General features: G+C 48.7%; 1 protein-coding gene across 3 annotated transcripts in view; it reads left to right on the top strand.

The window, feature by feature from the left end:
- gldn (gliomedin) overlaps positions 1–16,997 on the top strand; it is a 69,463-nt gene that overhangs the window by 29,937 nt on the left and 22,529 nt on the right. For all 3 annotated transcript variants that reach the window (XM_072470621.1, XM_072470620.1, XM_072470622.1), the window contains exons 6-9: positions 7,073–7,198; positions 7,294–7,380; positions 8,204–8,329; positions 9,248–9,401. In XM_072470621.1, the coding sequence (XP_072326722.1) occupies positions 7,073–7,198; positions 7,294–7,380; positions 8,204–8,329; positions 9,248–9,401 (493 nt within the window). The remainder of the gene's footprint in view (positions 1–7,072; positions 7,199–7,293; positions 7,381–8,203; positions 8,330–9,247; positions 9,402–16,997) is intronic.

The raw sequence follows: 16,997 nt of genomic DNA, 5'->3' as shown, positions 1-16,997 counted from the left end.
CAGCTCCTTATAAATCTCCAATACCTTCCCCTCCCCCACTCCCGTTTTCGACACTACCTTATCCTGCACCCCTGGGACGGTAGGTGCAGGAAAGTCAATACCTGCCTCCGCACAAAGTCCCTCACCTGCAGGTAACAGAACCCATTCCCATCAGGCAGCTTAAACTCCTCCTCCAACTCATGCCAACACGGAAAGCCGCCGTCGATAAACAAATCCCCAAACCACTCGATCCCCACCCGCTGCCACCCCCGGAACCCCCCATCCAACCTCTGGTGATTACCACAGATCGGTACCCATACCAATGTCCCCTCCAGCCCCATGTGCTGCCCCCACTGTCCCCACATCCTCAGGGCATCCACTACTACCGGGCTTCTGGAGCACCTGGCCGGCGAGAATGGCATAGGGAAGAATTTATTTTTTATGTGGCACGTTCGGGCATTGGCGGTTGAAGGGCTGAAACCTCTAAAGGCAGCGCTGGAACTACGAGGGTAGCCATTGCTGTCAGGGGCAGGTTATCCAACCTCCCACCCCTCCCCCCCATTCCAAGGTCACTGGGAGGCCTCATCAATGTGCTTGGTGATTTTCATACATGTTGACAGTTGCTCTGAGGTTGGTAAAATGCCAGAGGGTGTAAAAGTTGGCTGTTAAATGAATAATTAGCTGCCTGCCTCCAGTTGGGTGAGTTGTTGCCACGTTGACAGCAGGAAGTCAGCCCCCCCCCCCCCCCCCAATGCCTTCTGGTGCTATTTTGTCAACCTACCCACTTGGTGAAATCCTGGGCATTAATCTGCCTGTAAAATAATATACTTTCCGATACCTCCAGAATTTAAGGAGCACATCAGGACAATGTGCGAAAACAGGCTTTTGAAGCTGACATAAGTAGAAAATGTGTTAATGCATGAAAGTGAAAGTTCTTGTCACTTTAACAAAGGTAGAAATTAAGCAGTTAGCATCTTTGTTAAAACAGCAGCCAGAGATCTAATGGAATTTGTTAACCTATTTGCTTCTAATGATGCGCAGCATGAACCCTGTAAATGAAGAAAGAACTCTGCATTTATATCACATGTTTTACATTCTCAGGTTCAAAAGCACTTTGGAGACAATTAATTAATTTTCAAGTGGAGTCATTGTTGCAGTGTAGACAAATGCTGCACCAATTTTCCATGGGATTATAGAACATAGAACATAGAACAATACAGCGCAGTACAGGCCCTTCGGCCCACGATGTTGCACCGGAACAAAAGCCATCTAACCTACACTATGCCATTATCATCCATATGTTTATCCAATAAACTTTTAAATGCCCTCAATGTTGGCGAGTTCACTACTGTAGCAGGTAGGGCATTCCACGGCCTCACTACTCTTTGCGTAAAGAACCTACCTCTGACCTCTGTCCTATATCTATTACCCCTCAGTTTAAAGTTATGTCCCCTCGTGCCAGCCATATCCATCCGCGGGAGAAGGCTCTCACTGTCCACCCTATCCAACCCCCTGATCATTTTGTATGCCTCTATTAAGTCTCCTCTTAACCTTCTTCTCTCCAACGAAAACAACCTCAAGTCCATCAGCCTTTCCTCATAAGATTTTCCCTCCATACCAGGCAACATCCTGGTAAATCTCCTCTGCACCCGCTCCAAAGCCTCCACGTCCTTCCTATAATGCGGTGACCAGAACTGTACGCAATACTCCAAATGCGGCCGTACCAGAGTTCTGTACAGCTGCAACATGACCTCCCGACTCCGGAACTCAATCCCTCTACCAATAAAGGCCAACACTCCATAGGCCTTCTTCACAACCCTATCAACCTGGGTGGCAACTTTCAGGGATCTATGTACATGGACACCTAGATCCCTCTGCTCATCCACACTTTCAAGAACTTTACCATTAGCCAAATATTCCGCATTCCTGTTATTCCTTCCAAAGTGAATCACCTCACACTTCTCTACATTAAACTCCATTTGCCACCTCTCAGCCCAGCTCTGCATCTTATCTATATCCCTCTATAACCTGCTACATCCTTCCACACTATCGACAACACCACCGACTTTAGTATCGTCTGCAAATTTACTCACCCACCCTTCTGCGCCTTCCTCTAGGTCATTGATAAAAATGACAAACAGCAACGGCCCCAGAACAGATCCTTGTGGTACTCCACTTGTGACTGTACTCCATTCTGAACATTTCCCATCAACCACCACCCTCTGTCTTCTTTCAGCTAGCCAATTTCTGATCCACATCTCTAAATCACCCTCAATCCCCAGCCTCCGTATTTTTTGCAATAGCCTACCGTGGGGAACCTTATCAAACGCTTTGCTGAAATCCATATACACCACATCAACTGCTCTACCCTCGTCTACCTGTTCAGTCACCTTCTCAAAGAACTCAATAAGGTTTGTGAGGCATGACCTACCCTTCACAAAGCCATGCTGACTATCCCTGATCATATTATTCCTATCTAGATGATTATAAATCTTGTCTCTTATAATCCCCTCCAAGACTTTACCCACTACAGACGTGAGGCTCACCGGTCTATAGTTGCCGGGGTTGTCTCTGCTCCCCTTTTTGAACAAAGGGACCACATTTGCTGTCCTCCAGTCCTCTGGCACTATTCCTGTAGCCAATGATGACATAAAAATCAAAGCCAAAGGTCCAGCAATCTCTTCCCTGGCCTCCCAGAGAATCCTAGGATAAATCCCATCAGGTCCCGGGGACTTATCTATTTTCAGCCTGTCCAGAATTGCCAACACCTCTTCCCTACGTACCTCAATGCCATCTATTCTATTAGCCTGGGGCTCAGCATTCTCCTCCACAACATTATCTTTTTCCTGAGTGAATACTGACGAAAAATATTCATTTAGTATCTCGCCTATCTCTTCAGACTCCACACACAATTTCCCATCCCTGTCCTTGACTGGTCCTACTCTTTCCCTAGTCATTCGCTTATTCCTGACATACCTATAGAAAGCTTTTGGGTTTTCCTTGATCCTTCCTGCCAAATACTTCTCATGTCCCCTCCTTGCTCGTCTTAGCTCTCTCTTTAGATCCTTCCTCGCTACCTTGTAACTATCCATCGCCCCAACCGAAACTTCACACTTCATCTTCACATAGGCCTCCTTCTTCCTCTTAACAAGAGATTGCACTTCCTTGGTAAACCACGGTTCCCTCGCTCGACGCCTTCCTCCCTGTCTGACCGGTACATACTTATCAAGAACACGCAGTAGCTGATCCTTGAACAAGCCCCACTTATCCAGTGTGCCCAACACTTGCAGCCTACTTCTCCACCTTATCCCCCCCAAGTCACGTCTAATGGCATCATAATTGCCCTTCCCCCAGCTATAACTCTTGCCCTGCGGTGTATACTTATCCCTTTCCATCATTAACGTAAACGTCACCGAATTGTGGTCACTGTCCCCAAAGTGCTCTCCTACCTCCAAATCCAACACCTGGCCTGGTTCATTACCCAAAACCAAATCCAACGTGGCCTCGCCTCCTGTTGGCCTGTCAACATATTGTTTCAGGAAACCCTCCTGCACACACTGTACAAAAAACGACCCATCTATTGTACTCGAACTATATCTTTTCCAGTCAATATTTGGAAAGTTAAAGTCTCCCAAAATAACTACCCTGTTACTTTCGCTCATATCCAGAATCATCTTCGCCATCCTTTCCTCTACATCCCTAGAACTATTAGGAGGCCTATAAAAAACTCCCAACAGGGTGACCTCTCCTTTCCTGTTTCTAACTTCAGCCCATACTACCTCGGAAGAAGAGTCCCCATCTAGCATTCTCTCCGCCACCGTAATACTGCTCTTGACTAGCAGCGCCACACCTCCCCCTCTTTTGCCTCCTTCTCTGTGCTTACTAAAACACCTAAACCCCGGAACCTGCAACATCCATTCCTGTCCCTGCTCTATCCATGTCTCCGAAATGGCCACAACATCGAAGTCCCAGGTACCAACCCATGCTGCCAGTTCCCCTACCTTGTTTCGTATACTCCTGGCATTGAAGTAGACACACTTCAAACCACCTACCTGAACACTGGCCCCCTCCTGCGACGTCAAATCTGTGCTCCTGACCTCTATACTCTCATTCTCCCTTACCCTAAAACTACAATCCAGGTTCCCATGCCCCTGCTGCATTAGTTTAAACCCCCCCAAAGAGCACTAACAAATCTCCCCCCCAGGATATTTGTGCCCCTCAGGTTCAGATGTAGACCATCCTGTCTGTAGAGGTCCCACCTTCCCCAGAAAGAGCCCCAGTTATCCAGAAATCTGAATCCCTCCCCCCTGCACCATCCCTGTAGCCACGTGTTTAAATGCTCTCTCTCCCTATTCCTCATCTCACTATCACGTGGCACGGGCAACAAGCCAGAGATAACAACTCTGTTTGTTCTAGTTCTGAGCTTCCATCCTAGCTCCCTGAAAGCCTGCCTGACATCCTTGTCCCCTTTCCTACCTATGTCGTTAGTGCCAATGTGGACCACGACTTGGGGCTGCTCCCCCTCCCCCTAAGGACCTGCAAAACACGATCCGAGACATCACGTACCCTTGCACCTGGGAGGCAACATACCAAACGTGAGTCTCTCACGCTCCCACAAAATCTCCTATCTGTGCCCCTGACTATAGAGTCCCCAATTACTAATGCTCTGCTCCTCTCCCCCTTCCCTTCTGAGCAACAGGGACAGACTCCGTGCCAGATGCCCGTACCCCATGGCTTACCCCTGGTAAGTCCCCCCCCCCCACAAGTATCCAAAGCGGTATACTTGTTTCTCAGGGGAACGACCGCAGGGGATCCCTGCACTGACTGCTTTTTCCCAGTCCCTCTTACAGTTACCCACCTATCTCCAATCTTTGGTGTAACTAATTCCCTGAAGCTGCTATCTATGACCCCTTCTGCCTCCCGAATGATCCGAAGTTCTTCCAACTCCAGCTCCTGTTCCCTAACTCAGTCTTGGAGGAGCTGGAGATGGCAGCACTTCCTGCAGGTAAAATCAGCAGGGACACTAACTGCATCCCTCACCTCAAACATCCTGCAGGAGGAACATTGCACTCCCTTCCCTGCCATTCCTCTAACTTTCTACCAAGATCTGGCTAACAACTAAATTAAATTTTTATTTAAAAAAAATTAATATAATAAAATATGGTACTTACCTCAGACCAATGGGTTTTATTAATAGGTTAGAGGAGGAGGGTGGGAGACACTACACGTGTAGTGTCTCGGGTTTCCTCTCCACCAGAATTTATTGGTGAGGGTCTTCCCAGACCCTTCTGCAGGGATTCTTCAGCAGGATATTGGTGAAACCCTTAGCGTGGGCTCCGCCAGTTTGGCATTGCCAAGCTGGCATGTTTTGTGCACGTGTGATCGGGCTGGGGGTGCCCTGCTTGGGTGCCGGGAACCCTCCCATTATGCGTTTGGACTGGGGGGGCGGGGGGAGGGGCGACGGAGAAGTCGGGGATAGCTTTGGGGGCCTTGGAGATCGGGACGACATTGCGTCCTGATCGTTTGCTTCTCTGGGAAGGTCCAGCGAGCGGATCTCCCCACTGTACAAAACGGGGCTATGTGCGGCCTCGGCCGTGCTTTTCCCGTTCAGGCCCCTTATCCAACGTGAGTCGCGTTGAATAGCCATGTGTTTCTCGGCACTGCGAGTGCTGGAAACATGCGGCTAAATCCGCTCGCAAGGGGACTTTGTTTCCTTTCGGGAGAATCGCGCCTGCTGTTTTTCCCGGATTCCACCAACGTTCTCCCAAATGTGCGACTGGAGACTGGGAGAATCCCACAGTAAATCTTCCCGCTAGCACTTAAGAGTCATATTTCAAGCTCATGGACTTATTAGTTTGAGGTATCATTGTGGCATGATTTACTCTTTGGTGACCATTTTACCGTGCGCAAAAAGAAATGTCGGCAAGGTAGCACTGGCACAGACGTGAATTTGGTAATCTTACCACCACATTAATGCTGCCAGTCTGGTTGACAGAATATTTTAAAGGGGACTATCACATGACAACCCATGTGTCCATCTGTTTCAGTCAATAAATGTGAAGTAGAATCCTACAACGCACATAGGACCCTGACAGTCATGCTAGGACAGAATGGTGTGGAGTCCACACTGCAACTAGGTTTACTCGCAGCACATCCAGAGTGGGTGTAAAAATGCAAGTTTTAAATTAAGTTCGCTGCTGTTTTTCTCTGAGCTTCACAAAAATAAAAGTGGTGGCTGGTGCCCGAGACTCTCCCAACTTTACATTACAGTGCTGGTTGCTGGTCCGAATCTGGCCTATCTGGGGTGGGCAGCCCGCTGTTCTTTTTAAATGAAGTTCGGGTCTCAAAATGGCGCCGACCTCTTTGCTCCCTGCTCAAGCTGGTGTGAGTCTCACTCCACTGGTTGGCTGCCTGGAAGCTGAGATCTCAGCTGCAGCTCCTTTTGAGTTAGGGATAAATTCCACTCCAGGGACTTGGGGGGGGGGGGGGGGGGGGGTGGGGGCAACGTGCTGAACTGTGGAGCTGCCCTCTTTGACATGAGGCATCAAACCATGGCTCCGGCCTTCTAAGAGATTCCATAAAACTATTTCCACAAGGAGGAGGCAGGGTTCTCCCCGGTCTCCTGGCCAATATTTATCCCTCGGTCAATATCTCAAGAAAAAAGTATCAGTCTCACATTGCTATCTGTGGCACTTGCTATGTGCAAATTGGTTACTGCGGTTCCTGTGTTACAACAGTGACTACACCTGAAGGGTACTTCAGCTGTGGTTGCCAAGTGCTTTGGGATGTGCTCAGGTGGTGCAAAGCGCAATATAAGTGCAAGTCTTCCTTTTGCTTTTGGGAATATCTGCCCCCAAGTGTGAGTGAACTTACCAGGCTGAAATGAAACATGGCGTGGATTCAATAATGCAGTTTCCATTCAAAGCTCTAGTGTTGGCAAACACTAGTAGACAGATTGTGGTCGTCTTTTTTATAAATTAACATTGCGTCCACCTTCATTATTTTCTTGTGGTTGAGCTACAGACCCTGCAGGTCATTATAGTGCAACTTTACTGAACGGATTTACATTTTTAAATACAATTTTTTTCTTCAGGTCAGAGGGGCCCTGCAGGTCCCCCAGGAGTAGCTGGGCCTCCGGGTTCTCCAGGTCCAATAGGACCCCCTGGCCCACCTGGTTCCAAAGGAAAATCCCGAAACCAACAGAATACAGTCAATTACGGTAAAGTATCTCTAAATACAAATCCTCTGTAGAAATGTGACTTTTGACATTTGAAATGAAACCTGTGTTTAATTATTAATTGTATTTACATTTAGATGAAGCTCACGCCATTCCAAATGATGACAGTTTAATCAGTAGGACGTCTGCACAAAAAGCACGGAGTTCCTTTTCGAAGAAATTTGGTACTGTTTCATACCAATTCCGTCTTAATTTTGAGATTGAATTGCAATCATTATTGCATTATTGCTAACAAGGCAAGGCAATACACAATGCATGGTAGCCGCTAAGAATTACAGGGAACCAGAGGGACCTTAGTGTGCATGCCCATAGATCCCTGAAGTCGACAGGACAGGTAGATAAGGTGGCTAAGACGACAAATGGGATACGTGCCTTTATTATACGAGTTTTTGAATATAAGAACAAGGAGGTTATGATGGAGCTGTATAAAACGCTCATTGGGCCACAGTACTGTGTGCGGTTCTGTTAGCCACACTATCGTGAGAATGTGATTGCATTAGAAAGGGTGCAGAGGAGATTCACCAGGATGTTACTTGGGCTGGATCGTTTCAGCTTTGTGAAAAGCGGCTGGATGGGCTGGGGTTGTTTTCCTTGGTGCAGAGAAGGTTGAGGAGGGTCATGATCGACATGTACATAATTATGGGGACACAGGTAGGGTAGATAGGAGGGAGCTTTTCCCCTTAATAGAGGGGTCAATAACCAGGGGGCATAAATTTAAAATAAGGGGCAGGATATTTAGAGGGGATTTGAGGGGAAACCTTTCATCCAGAGGGTGGTGGGAATTTGGAACGCGTTGCCTGAAAGGGTGGTAGAGGCAGGAACTCTTACAACAATTGAGAAGCATTCAGATGAGCACTTGAAATGCCATAGACCAAGTGCTGGAAAATAGGATTAGAATAGATAGGTGCTTGATGGCTGGCACTGGTGCAATAGGCCGAAGGGCCTCTTTCTGTGCTGTTAAACTTTATAAGCAATATCCTTTTTTAGGACGTATCATAAAATCAGTAGATGGTCCCAACAGCGTGACAAAGATAGAAAACACATTTGGAGCATGGATGAAGGACCCTGCATCGAAGGGCAATGAACAGATTTGGGTTGTCGAGCACTTTTCAGGTTTGTCACGAATATACTTTCAGGAATTTTATTTTACTGAAAAAAATGGAAACATGATTCACGTATCATATTTCCACTTACGAAATTATTTGTTACAATTAAGTGTTTCACTAGGAAGTTAAGATATGCAGGTCAATTCAAGGATAAGACCATCAGAAGAAAAACAGCCTTTGAATTAGCTTTGCCTAAGCTCTGCCTACTCTTGTCTGAATAGGGTCGCCTATTCAAGGGTCGGCAAATCCATGGCCTCTGCTGCAATTTTACTGCAGGGCAGGGCAGGGCAAGGAGGCAGACCCCAGGTCTTACCTTAGCTCATGGCATTATTGTGAACCACACATTATAATCTAGCCAACTGAGCTCACCACTCCCCCCAAAAGCCTACTGTTGTTGACAAATAAGAACATATGAAAATAAAGACAGGAAAAGTCCAACTGCCTCATCCAGCCAGTATTAAACAGTTATAATGCAACAAAGCATCGGAACCTTCAGTGCTCCCTCCTGCCAGCAGCCATGTAATCTTATAAATATATGGTCAAACTCTTGGGTTGATTCAGAGGGAAGAAAATTTGTGCCGTCCCTCTCCTAGCCCAAAGCTAATCTGGAGATCAGTGACCATGAGGTACTAAACCCAACGTTTCTTATACCTTTTGAATGTACCATTAACAAATGCAGGAAATGTGTCCAGTGGTACCACTTTAAAATAGTAAAAAATATTTCACTTAGTGACTACAATCGGTTCTGTCTCCATGCCTCAGTGACCAAAACAGAACAGTATCCCTACCTTTCAGTTTTAAATTGTCTGTGACTTTCTTACAATTTACAGGCATTTGGGTTTTGTCTATAATTGATTTACCTCCAAGCCGCACTGCCTTATTGACATTCTTTTGAAGATTTCTTATTGATTCTTACATTTTACAGGACTAACAGTTAAAGAATATGAAAATTTAGAAGCACTTAAAATTGGGAGCAACTTCAAGACAATAACATTGGCAAACTATTTTCATGGCTGTGGACATGCCGTGTATAATGGTTCAATTTATTATCACAAAGGAGGATCTGATAATATTATAAAGTGAGTATATTATTTTGCTCTGCTTTTATAAAACAATGTTGGGTATACGCTGAGCAGTAATGACCTCCATTGGTTGGCAATGCGGTTGTCAGGCGTTCCAGCTGCTTGCGCAGCCAATGGAATTTTTACTGAAGATGAGTAAATGGAGATAGTCTTCATAGTATCGGAGTTGTATTAACCTACTCAGAGTGCAGTTTTGAGAGACTTAAATTTGAATATATTTAGATTATAAATTAATGTGTTCTGTGAAAATCCTTTGTTGTCCTTTTCATTTTTCAATGAGTACAAATGTATTTGCTTGAATAATTTCTACAGATGAAAATACATCATTTTAGTTACTTCCAGTTTCAATTGAAAACTATAATCATAATTTTTAAAGGCCATGAATACCTTTGCAGCTGCTTTGCACTAAGGGCTAGAGATCTATTTAAAGTGCATCGTTTTACTTAATACGGTCTTTCAGTCATTAATTGGTACTTAATAAAGTGTAGAGTACTATTTATCAAGCTTCACAATTTGCTAACTAGGAATTGGGACACATTAGATGTGTTAAGCTTCCTTCTGGGCTGATCTGAGGCAGTCGTTCATTGAGAAAACAGACCTCAACTTCCCGCACAGAAAAATCCTCAGAAAATGAAAGACTTGTTGCCTGCTGGTACATCATTTCTATCATTATGTGTCAGAACTCTGGACTTTGAGTCAGCACATTGTAGGGTTAAGTTCTATTCCAGAGATCTGAACACAAAAATCTAAGCTGACATCAGGGTAGTATTACGGGAATGCTGCACTCATCAGATGCCACCCTTTGAATAAGACATTAAACCCAAGTTATTGTCTGCTCTCTCAGGTGAAGTGAAATATTTCATGGCTCTATTCTTTGAAAAGATGATCAGGGGAGTTATCCCCAGCATTTTGGCCTATATTTATCCCTCAACCAACATCACTTAAAAAGAAAATCTGATTGTTATCACATTACTGCTTGTGGAACCATGCCCAAGGTGGCTGCCATGTTTCCTACAACAGCGACTACACTTCAAATGCATTTCATTGGCTGAAAATCTTTTGGGGATGGCCTAAAGGCATTATATAAATGTGAGCCTTTCTTTTTCCCATTGCTGCTTGTTAGAAATTCAAGTTAGCGCTAAAAGTAACATTGCCGAGATTACTACTAGATAGAAAATTAAATATATTCCTCATATTCATTCATGTGACAAGGAAATACACTTGTAGTAATTCATTGCAAACAAGGTGATACGATATCTACCTGAGATGGTTTGTGGATGCCATTGAGTATAGTTAAGGCTGCGATGGATAGATTTTTAAAAAAGTCTCCCAGAATGTCAAGGGATATGGGGGAAAGTGGAGATCAAGATTTCAAGATGAACGATGATCATGTTGAAAGGCAGAGCAGGCACGGGGGCGGGGGGTAGGGGGGGTGCACATGATCTCCTCCTGCTCGTATTTCTTATGTTATGATGTGGGATAGCTCTGAGACATGACCAAGTTACAAAACAATCTAAAGCTGGCCTCCAAATCTTTGTCGAGTCCACTTGTAATATTTATACCCCATAAATGTTATGTCACAGCTTCAACGGATTATATTTTCCAATTTGCTGAACATATGGGGCGGGATTCTCCGAGCCCCGCGCTGGGCCGGAGAATCGCCGCAACCGCGCCACGCCGCCCCGATGCCGGCATGCGATTCTCCGAGGAGCGTAGTCGGCGCCATTTGTGCCGCCGCGTTTGGCGCGGCGCCGGTCGCGGGCTGCTGTCCGCAGTCGGGCTGCCGATTCTCCGGCTTTGATGGGCCGAGCGGCGCCGGTCGCAGGCTGCTGTCCGCGGTCGGGCTGCCGATTCTCCGGCTTTGATGGGCCGAGCGGCGCCCAGTTGGTGCCAGGAAGGGAGGCTGGAGCGGCGTGAACCACTCCAGCGACATGGGGGCCAGAATAGGTAGTGCCCGTGCCCGTTTCGCGCCGTTGTGAAATGAGACGGCGTTCACGACGGCGCGGACGTTCTGCCTCCATTTCGGAGAATCCCGTCCAGGATTTGGTTTTCATCTATATACTGTTTATCATTATTCTGCTCAAATATGGGGCAGAATATTGGCGATGGGGGTCTCGCCTGCTGGCTGGAGAACTTTCAGGCGTCTCATGTCGCCCCCTTTGGGTAAGGACCATTGGAATAAAGTGCCCAGCATCCGGCTTTGCCCAGGATTTGGAATCCTGGGTTGGAAGTTCTGCTCGCCAAGAACTGTCTGCCAACCAGGGACCAGCAGTTCTCCATTGTCTGTCAACATCACTGGCAGCAGAGGCTGCTGGTAGGAATGTACCCACCAGAGGCCTAGGATCGACGAGGGTTTAGGCCAGGGTGGGGGTTGGGAGTGGGGTTCATTTACTGGAAGGGGATGGGTTTGGAACAAAGGACAGGGGCAAGGTTCTCAGTGGGCCTCCCCTATCCAATGCCAGGCCCGTTGAACAGGCCTTCAAATGAGAGACCCTTACTGGAAACCCAGAGTTATCCTCGGCAAGGGTTTGCTTTTCAGGGTACCTACTGGCGAGTGCCCTGCCGAACCTTGGATGAATACCAGCACCAGCGGGATGAGGCCCGTGTTAGTAGGTGGGCAGGAAGGCCATCCATGAGCCTTTGCACACTGGACCTAAACAGGTGGAAAGTTGACGGGGTTCCCACCCATCTCCCTCTGCCTCAAAACCTGCCACCAGTGATGGCATTAAATTCCACCCAGGATCTCTCAAAATTCTTTACTTGACCTGGAACGGTAATTTAGAGAATTTAAACTTCGATACAGCCTCGACTACCTTCGAAAACAAATTTGGCCAATAATTATATTTCCAAGCTGTCATCACACATTAAGTGTGCGCTTAATGTATCACAAGCTATGAAAATGTCCATCTTGTACAGTATTTAGAAAATGTGACATACATTTTTCTACCGTGAGCCGTGGCGAAAGCTCTCATAAGCCTTCACGTGGCATACACACCCATACTTCCGAGAACGATGACAGTGATCAATGGCCGGCTTGTCCCTATCCCACCTGATGTTGCTGATGAAAATTGTCTCACCTTAAACCTTCTGCGTTTTCCCTATGCCACAGACATATTGAAAATATGTACATATCTATTTCTGTTTGTGTAAGTCACTGGGATGGGGTGGGACAAGGTATTTTCTCTGTAGTATCAGTTAGCGCCATCATTATATGAATTTACCTGCCACAATTATGACAGGGTTTCTGGATCAATCAATTTTTTGATCCAGATCTTAATTCTATCAACATGGCGATGGGTGGAAGGATAATTGAAAAAGAGAACTGCAAGCTTGTTAATCCTATCACACATCCATTGCCTTACAGGCAGCACTCAAAATGATCCTGTAAAATGCACGTCAAGTCTAATCCGTTTAGCAGGAGGCTGCATGAGACGTGGAGGCTTGAGAAAAACTATTTACAAAAAAATAAAGAGTAGAATTTAGAAAAGAAGGGGTCACTCATTTAGGATGGAGATGAGAAGAAATGGTTTTCTCTCAGAGAAGGTTACGAGTCTAAGGAACTATTTTCCTTGCAAGGCAGCGGAAGCAGAATGTTTGTATATTTTTAAGGCAGATTTACTTAGGTTCTTTAAAAAAATTTTTTTTATTTTTATTAAAGGCTTTCATAAAATATCAATAACAAAATGAGAAAGAAAAAAGAACCCAACAGGGTTAAGTACAAAACACAATCTAAAAAAGCAACCCCCCAAACCCCTCCCCCCCTGTACATAAATAATAAATTAACATTAACACCCCGACTTAACACAACAGGTGCATACACCCCCTCAGACCCTCCAGTGTAAATAAGACAAACAAAAATAAAGTAAAGCCCCCCCCCCCCCCCCCTGGAGCTACTGCTGCCATTGACCAATGTCTATCGTTCTGCCAGAAAGTCTAAGAACGGTTGCCACCGCCTAAAGAACCCTTGTACCGACCCTCTCAAGGCAAATTTCACCCTCTCCAATTTAATGAACCCCGCCATATCGCTGATCCAGGATTCCACGCTTGGGGGCCTCGCATCTTTCCACTGAAGGAGAATCCTTCGCCGGGTTACCATGGACGCAAAGGCCAGAATTCCGGCCTCTTTCGCCTCCTGCACTCCCGGCTCCTCTTCCACCCCAAATATTGCGAGCCCCCAGCCCGGTTTGACCCTGGATCCTACCACCCTCGACACCGTCCTCGCTACGCCCTTCCAAAATTCCTCCAGCGCTGGGCATGCCCAGAACATATGGGTGTGATTTGCTGGGCTCCCTGAGCACCTAACACACCTCTCCTCACCCCCAAAGAACCAGCTCATCCTGGTCCCGGTCATGTGTGCCCTGTGCAGCACCTTAAAGTGTATGAGGCTGAGCCTCGCGCACGAAGAGGAAGAGTTCACCCTCCCTAGGGCATCTGCCCAAGTCCCCTCTTCGATCTCCTCTCCCAACTCCTCCTCCCACTTACCTTTCAACTCCACCACCGAGGCCTCCTCCTGCATCACCTAGTAAGTTCCCGAGATCGTCCCCATTCCCCCCCCCCCCCCCCCAGAGAGCACCCTGTCCTGTACTGTGTGTGGCAGCAGCCACGGGAATTCCACCACCTGCTGTCTGGCAAACGCCCTTACCTGTAAGTTCCTGAAGGTGTTCCCCGGGGGGGGAGCCCATACTTCTCCTCCAGCTCACCCAAGCTCGCGAACTTCCCGTCCACAAACAGGTCCCCCAACTTTCGTATCCCTGCCCTGTGCCACCCCGAAAACCCTTCACCTGTTCTTCCTGGGGCGAACCAGTAGTTCCCCTGTAATGGGGTCCACGCCGAGGCCCCAACTTCCCCCCTATGCCGCCTCCATCGCCCCCAAATTTTGAGGGCCGCCACCACCACCGGGCTCGTGGTATACCTCCTTGGAGGGAGCGGCAGCAGCGCCGTTGCCAGCGCCCCCAGATTCGTACCCACACAGGACGTCGTCTCCAGCCTCTTCCATGCAGCCCCCCCCCCTCCATCACCCACTTGCGCACCATCGTCGCATTGGCGGCCCAGTTGTACCCACAGAGGTTGGGTAGCGCCAGCCCCCCCTATCTCTACGGCGCTCCAGGAACACCCTTCTCACCCTCGGAGCCCCTCGCACCCACACAAACCCCATTATACTCCTGTAAACCCGCCTGCCTCGTGAAATTAAATCTATGCAGGGCCCCCCAGCTCCTGGCCACCTGGCCCCCCAAATATCTGAAGCTCCTCTCTGCTCTTTTTAGTGGGAGCTCTCCAATCCCCCTCTCCTGGTCGACTAGCTGAACTACGAACAGCTCGCTCTTCCCCATATTGAGCTTGTACCCCGAAGAGTCCTCGAATTCCCTAAGGATCCTCATTACCTCTGGCATTCCTCCCACCGGGTCCACCACATACAGCAGCAGGTCGCCCGCATAAAGCGACACCCTATGCTCCTCCCCACCCCGCAACAACTCCCTCCAGTTCCTCGACTCTCTCAGTGCCATAGCCAGGGGTTTAATCGCCAGTGCGAAGAGCAGGGGGGACAGGGGACACCCCGGTCTCGTCCCTCAGTGCAACTGAAAGTACTCGGACCTCCTCCTATTTGTGGCAACACTCGCCATCGGGACCTCAAACAACAGCCTAACCCATCTGACAAACCCCTCCCCAAACCCGAATCTCTTCAGCACCTCCCACAGGTACCCCCACTCTACCCTATCGAAGGCTTTCTCAGCGTCCATCGTCACCACTATCTCCGCCTCCCCCTCCCTCGCCGGCATCATGATAACGTTCAAAAGCCTCCGCACATTCGCGTTCAACTGTCTCCCCTTCACAAACCCCGTCTGGTCTTCATGGATGATCTGCGGCACACAATCCTCAAGGCTAAGACCTTCGCCAGCACCTTGGCATCCACATTTAGCAAGGAAATCGGTCTGTAAGACCCACATTGCAGGGGATCCTTGTCCCGCTTTAGGATCAAGATCATCAGTGCCCGGCCCATCGTCGGGGTTAAAGCCCCCCCCCCCCCTCGCCTCATTAAAAGTCCTAACTAACAGCGGGCCCAACAGGTCCATATATTTTTTATAAACCTCGACCGGGAAACCGTCCGTCCCCGGTGCCTTCCCCGCCTGCATGCTTCCTAGCCCCTTGATCAGCTCCTCCAGCCCAATCGGGGCCCCCAGTCCCGCCACCAGTCCCTCTTCCACCTTTGGAAACCTCAATTGGTCCAGGAAATGGCCCATCCCTCCCTCCTCCAGTGGGGGCTCGGTTCGGTACAATTCCTCGTAGAAGTCCCTGAAGACCCCATTGATGCCAACCCCACTCCGCACCACGCTCCCTCCCCTGTCCTTAACTCCCCCGATCATCCTAGCTGCGTCCCACTTCCGAAGCTGGTGCGCCAGCATCCGGCTTGCCTTTTCCCCATACTCGTAGACCGCCCCCTGGGCCTTCCTCCACTGCACCTCCGCCTTCCTGGTGGTCACCAGGTCGAATTCGGCCTGGAGGCTGTGCCTCTTCCTCAACAATCCTTCCTCAGGCTCTTCCGCATACCTCCTGTCTACCCTCACCATCTCCCCCACCAGCCTCTCCCTCTACTCCTTGTGGGCCCTAATGGAGATCAGCTCTCCCCTCACCACCGCCTTCAGTGCCTCCCATACCATCCCCACTTGGACCTCCCCGTTGTCATTGGTCTCCAAGTACCTCTCTATACTTCCTCGGACCCGCTCGCTCACATCGTCTGCCAACAGCCCCACCCCCAAGCGCCACAGGGGGCGCTGGTCCCTCTCCTCCCCCATCTCCAAGTCCACCCAATGCAGGGCGTGGTCAGAAATGGCTATTGCCGAATACTCGGTATCCTCTACTCTCGCTGTCAGCGCCCTACTCAAAATGAAAAAGTCGATTCGAGAATAAGCCTTATGGACATGTGAGAAGAATGAAAATTCCCTAGCCCCCGGCCTTGCAAATCTCCAAGGGCCCACCCCTCCCATTTGGTCCATAAATCTCCTCAGCACTCTAGCCGCCGCCAGCTTCCTACCCGTCCTAGACCTGGAGCGATCCAGTGCCGGATCCAACACCGTGTTAAAGTCTCCCCCATTATCAGGCCTCCCACTTCCAAGTCTGGGATCCGACCCAACATACGCCGCATAAAAACCGCATCATCCCAGTTCGGAGCATACACATTGACCAGTACCACCCGCTCTACCTGCAACTTACCACTTACCATTATGTACCTACCGCCATTATCTGCCACAATGCTCGACGCCTCGAATGACACCTTCTTTCCCACCAAGATCGCCACCCCTCGATTTTTGGCATCTAGCCCCGAGTGAAACACCTGACCTACCCACCCTTTCCTCAGTCTTACCTGGTCTGCCACCTTCAGGTGTGTCTCCTGGAGCATAACCACATCCGCCTTGAGCCCCTTCAGGTGCGCGAACATGCGGGCCCGCTTAACCGGCCCATTCAGTCCCCTTACATTCCAGGTTATCAGCCGGATCAGGGGGCTACCCGCCCCCCTCCCCCGCCGACTAGCCATGACCCCTCCTCGGCCAGCCACGCGCCCGCACCCCACACTTTACTTAGGTTCTTGATCAACAA

Source organism: Scyliorhinus torazame, chromosome 12 (genome assembly GCF_047496885.1).
Source record: "Scyliorhinus torazame isolate Kashiwa2021f chromosome 12, sScyTor2.1, whole genome shotgun sequence".
NCBI classification, from domain to species: Eukaryota; Metazoa; Chordata; class Chondrichthyes; order Carcharhiniformes; family Scyliorhinidae; genus Scyliorhinus; species Scyliorhinus torazame.
Note: the sequence above shows the minus strand (reverse complement) of the source record. Positions and strands in the feature narration are given on the sequence as shown.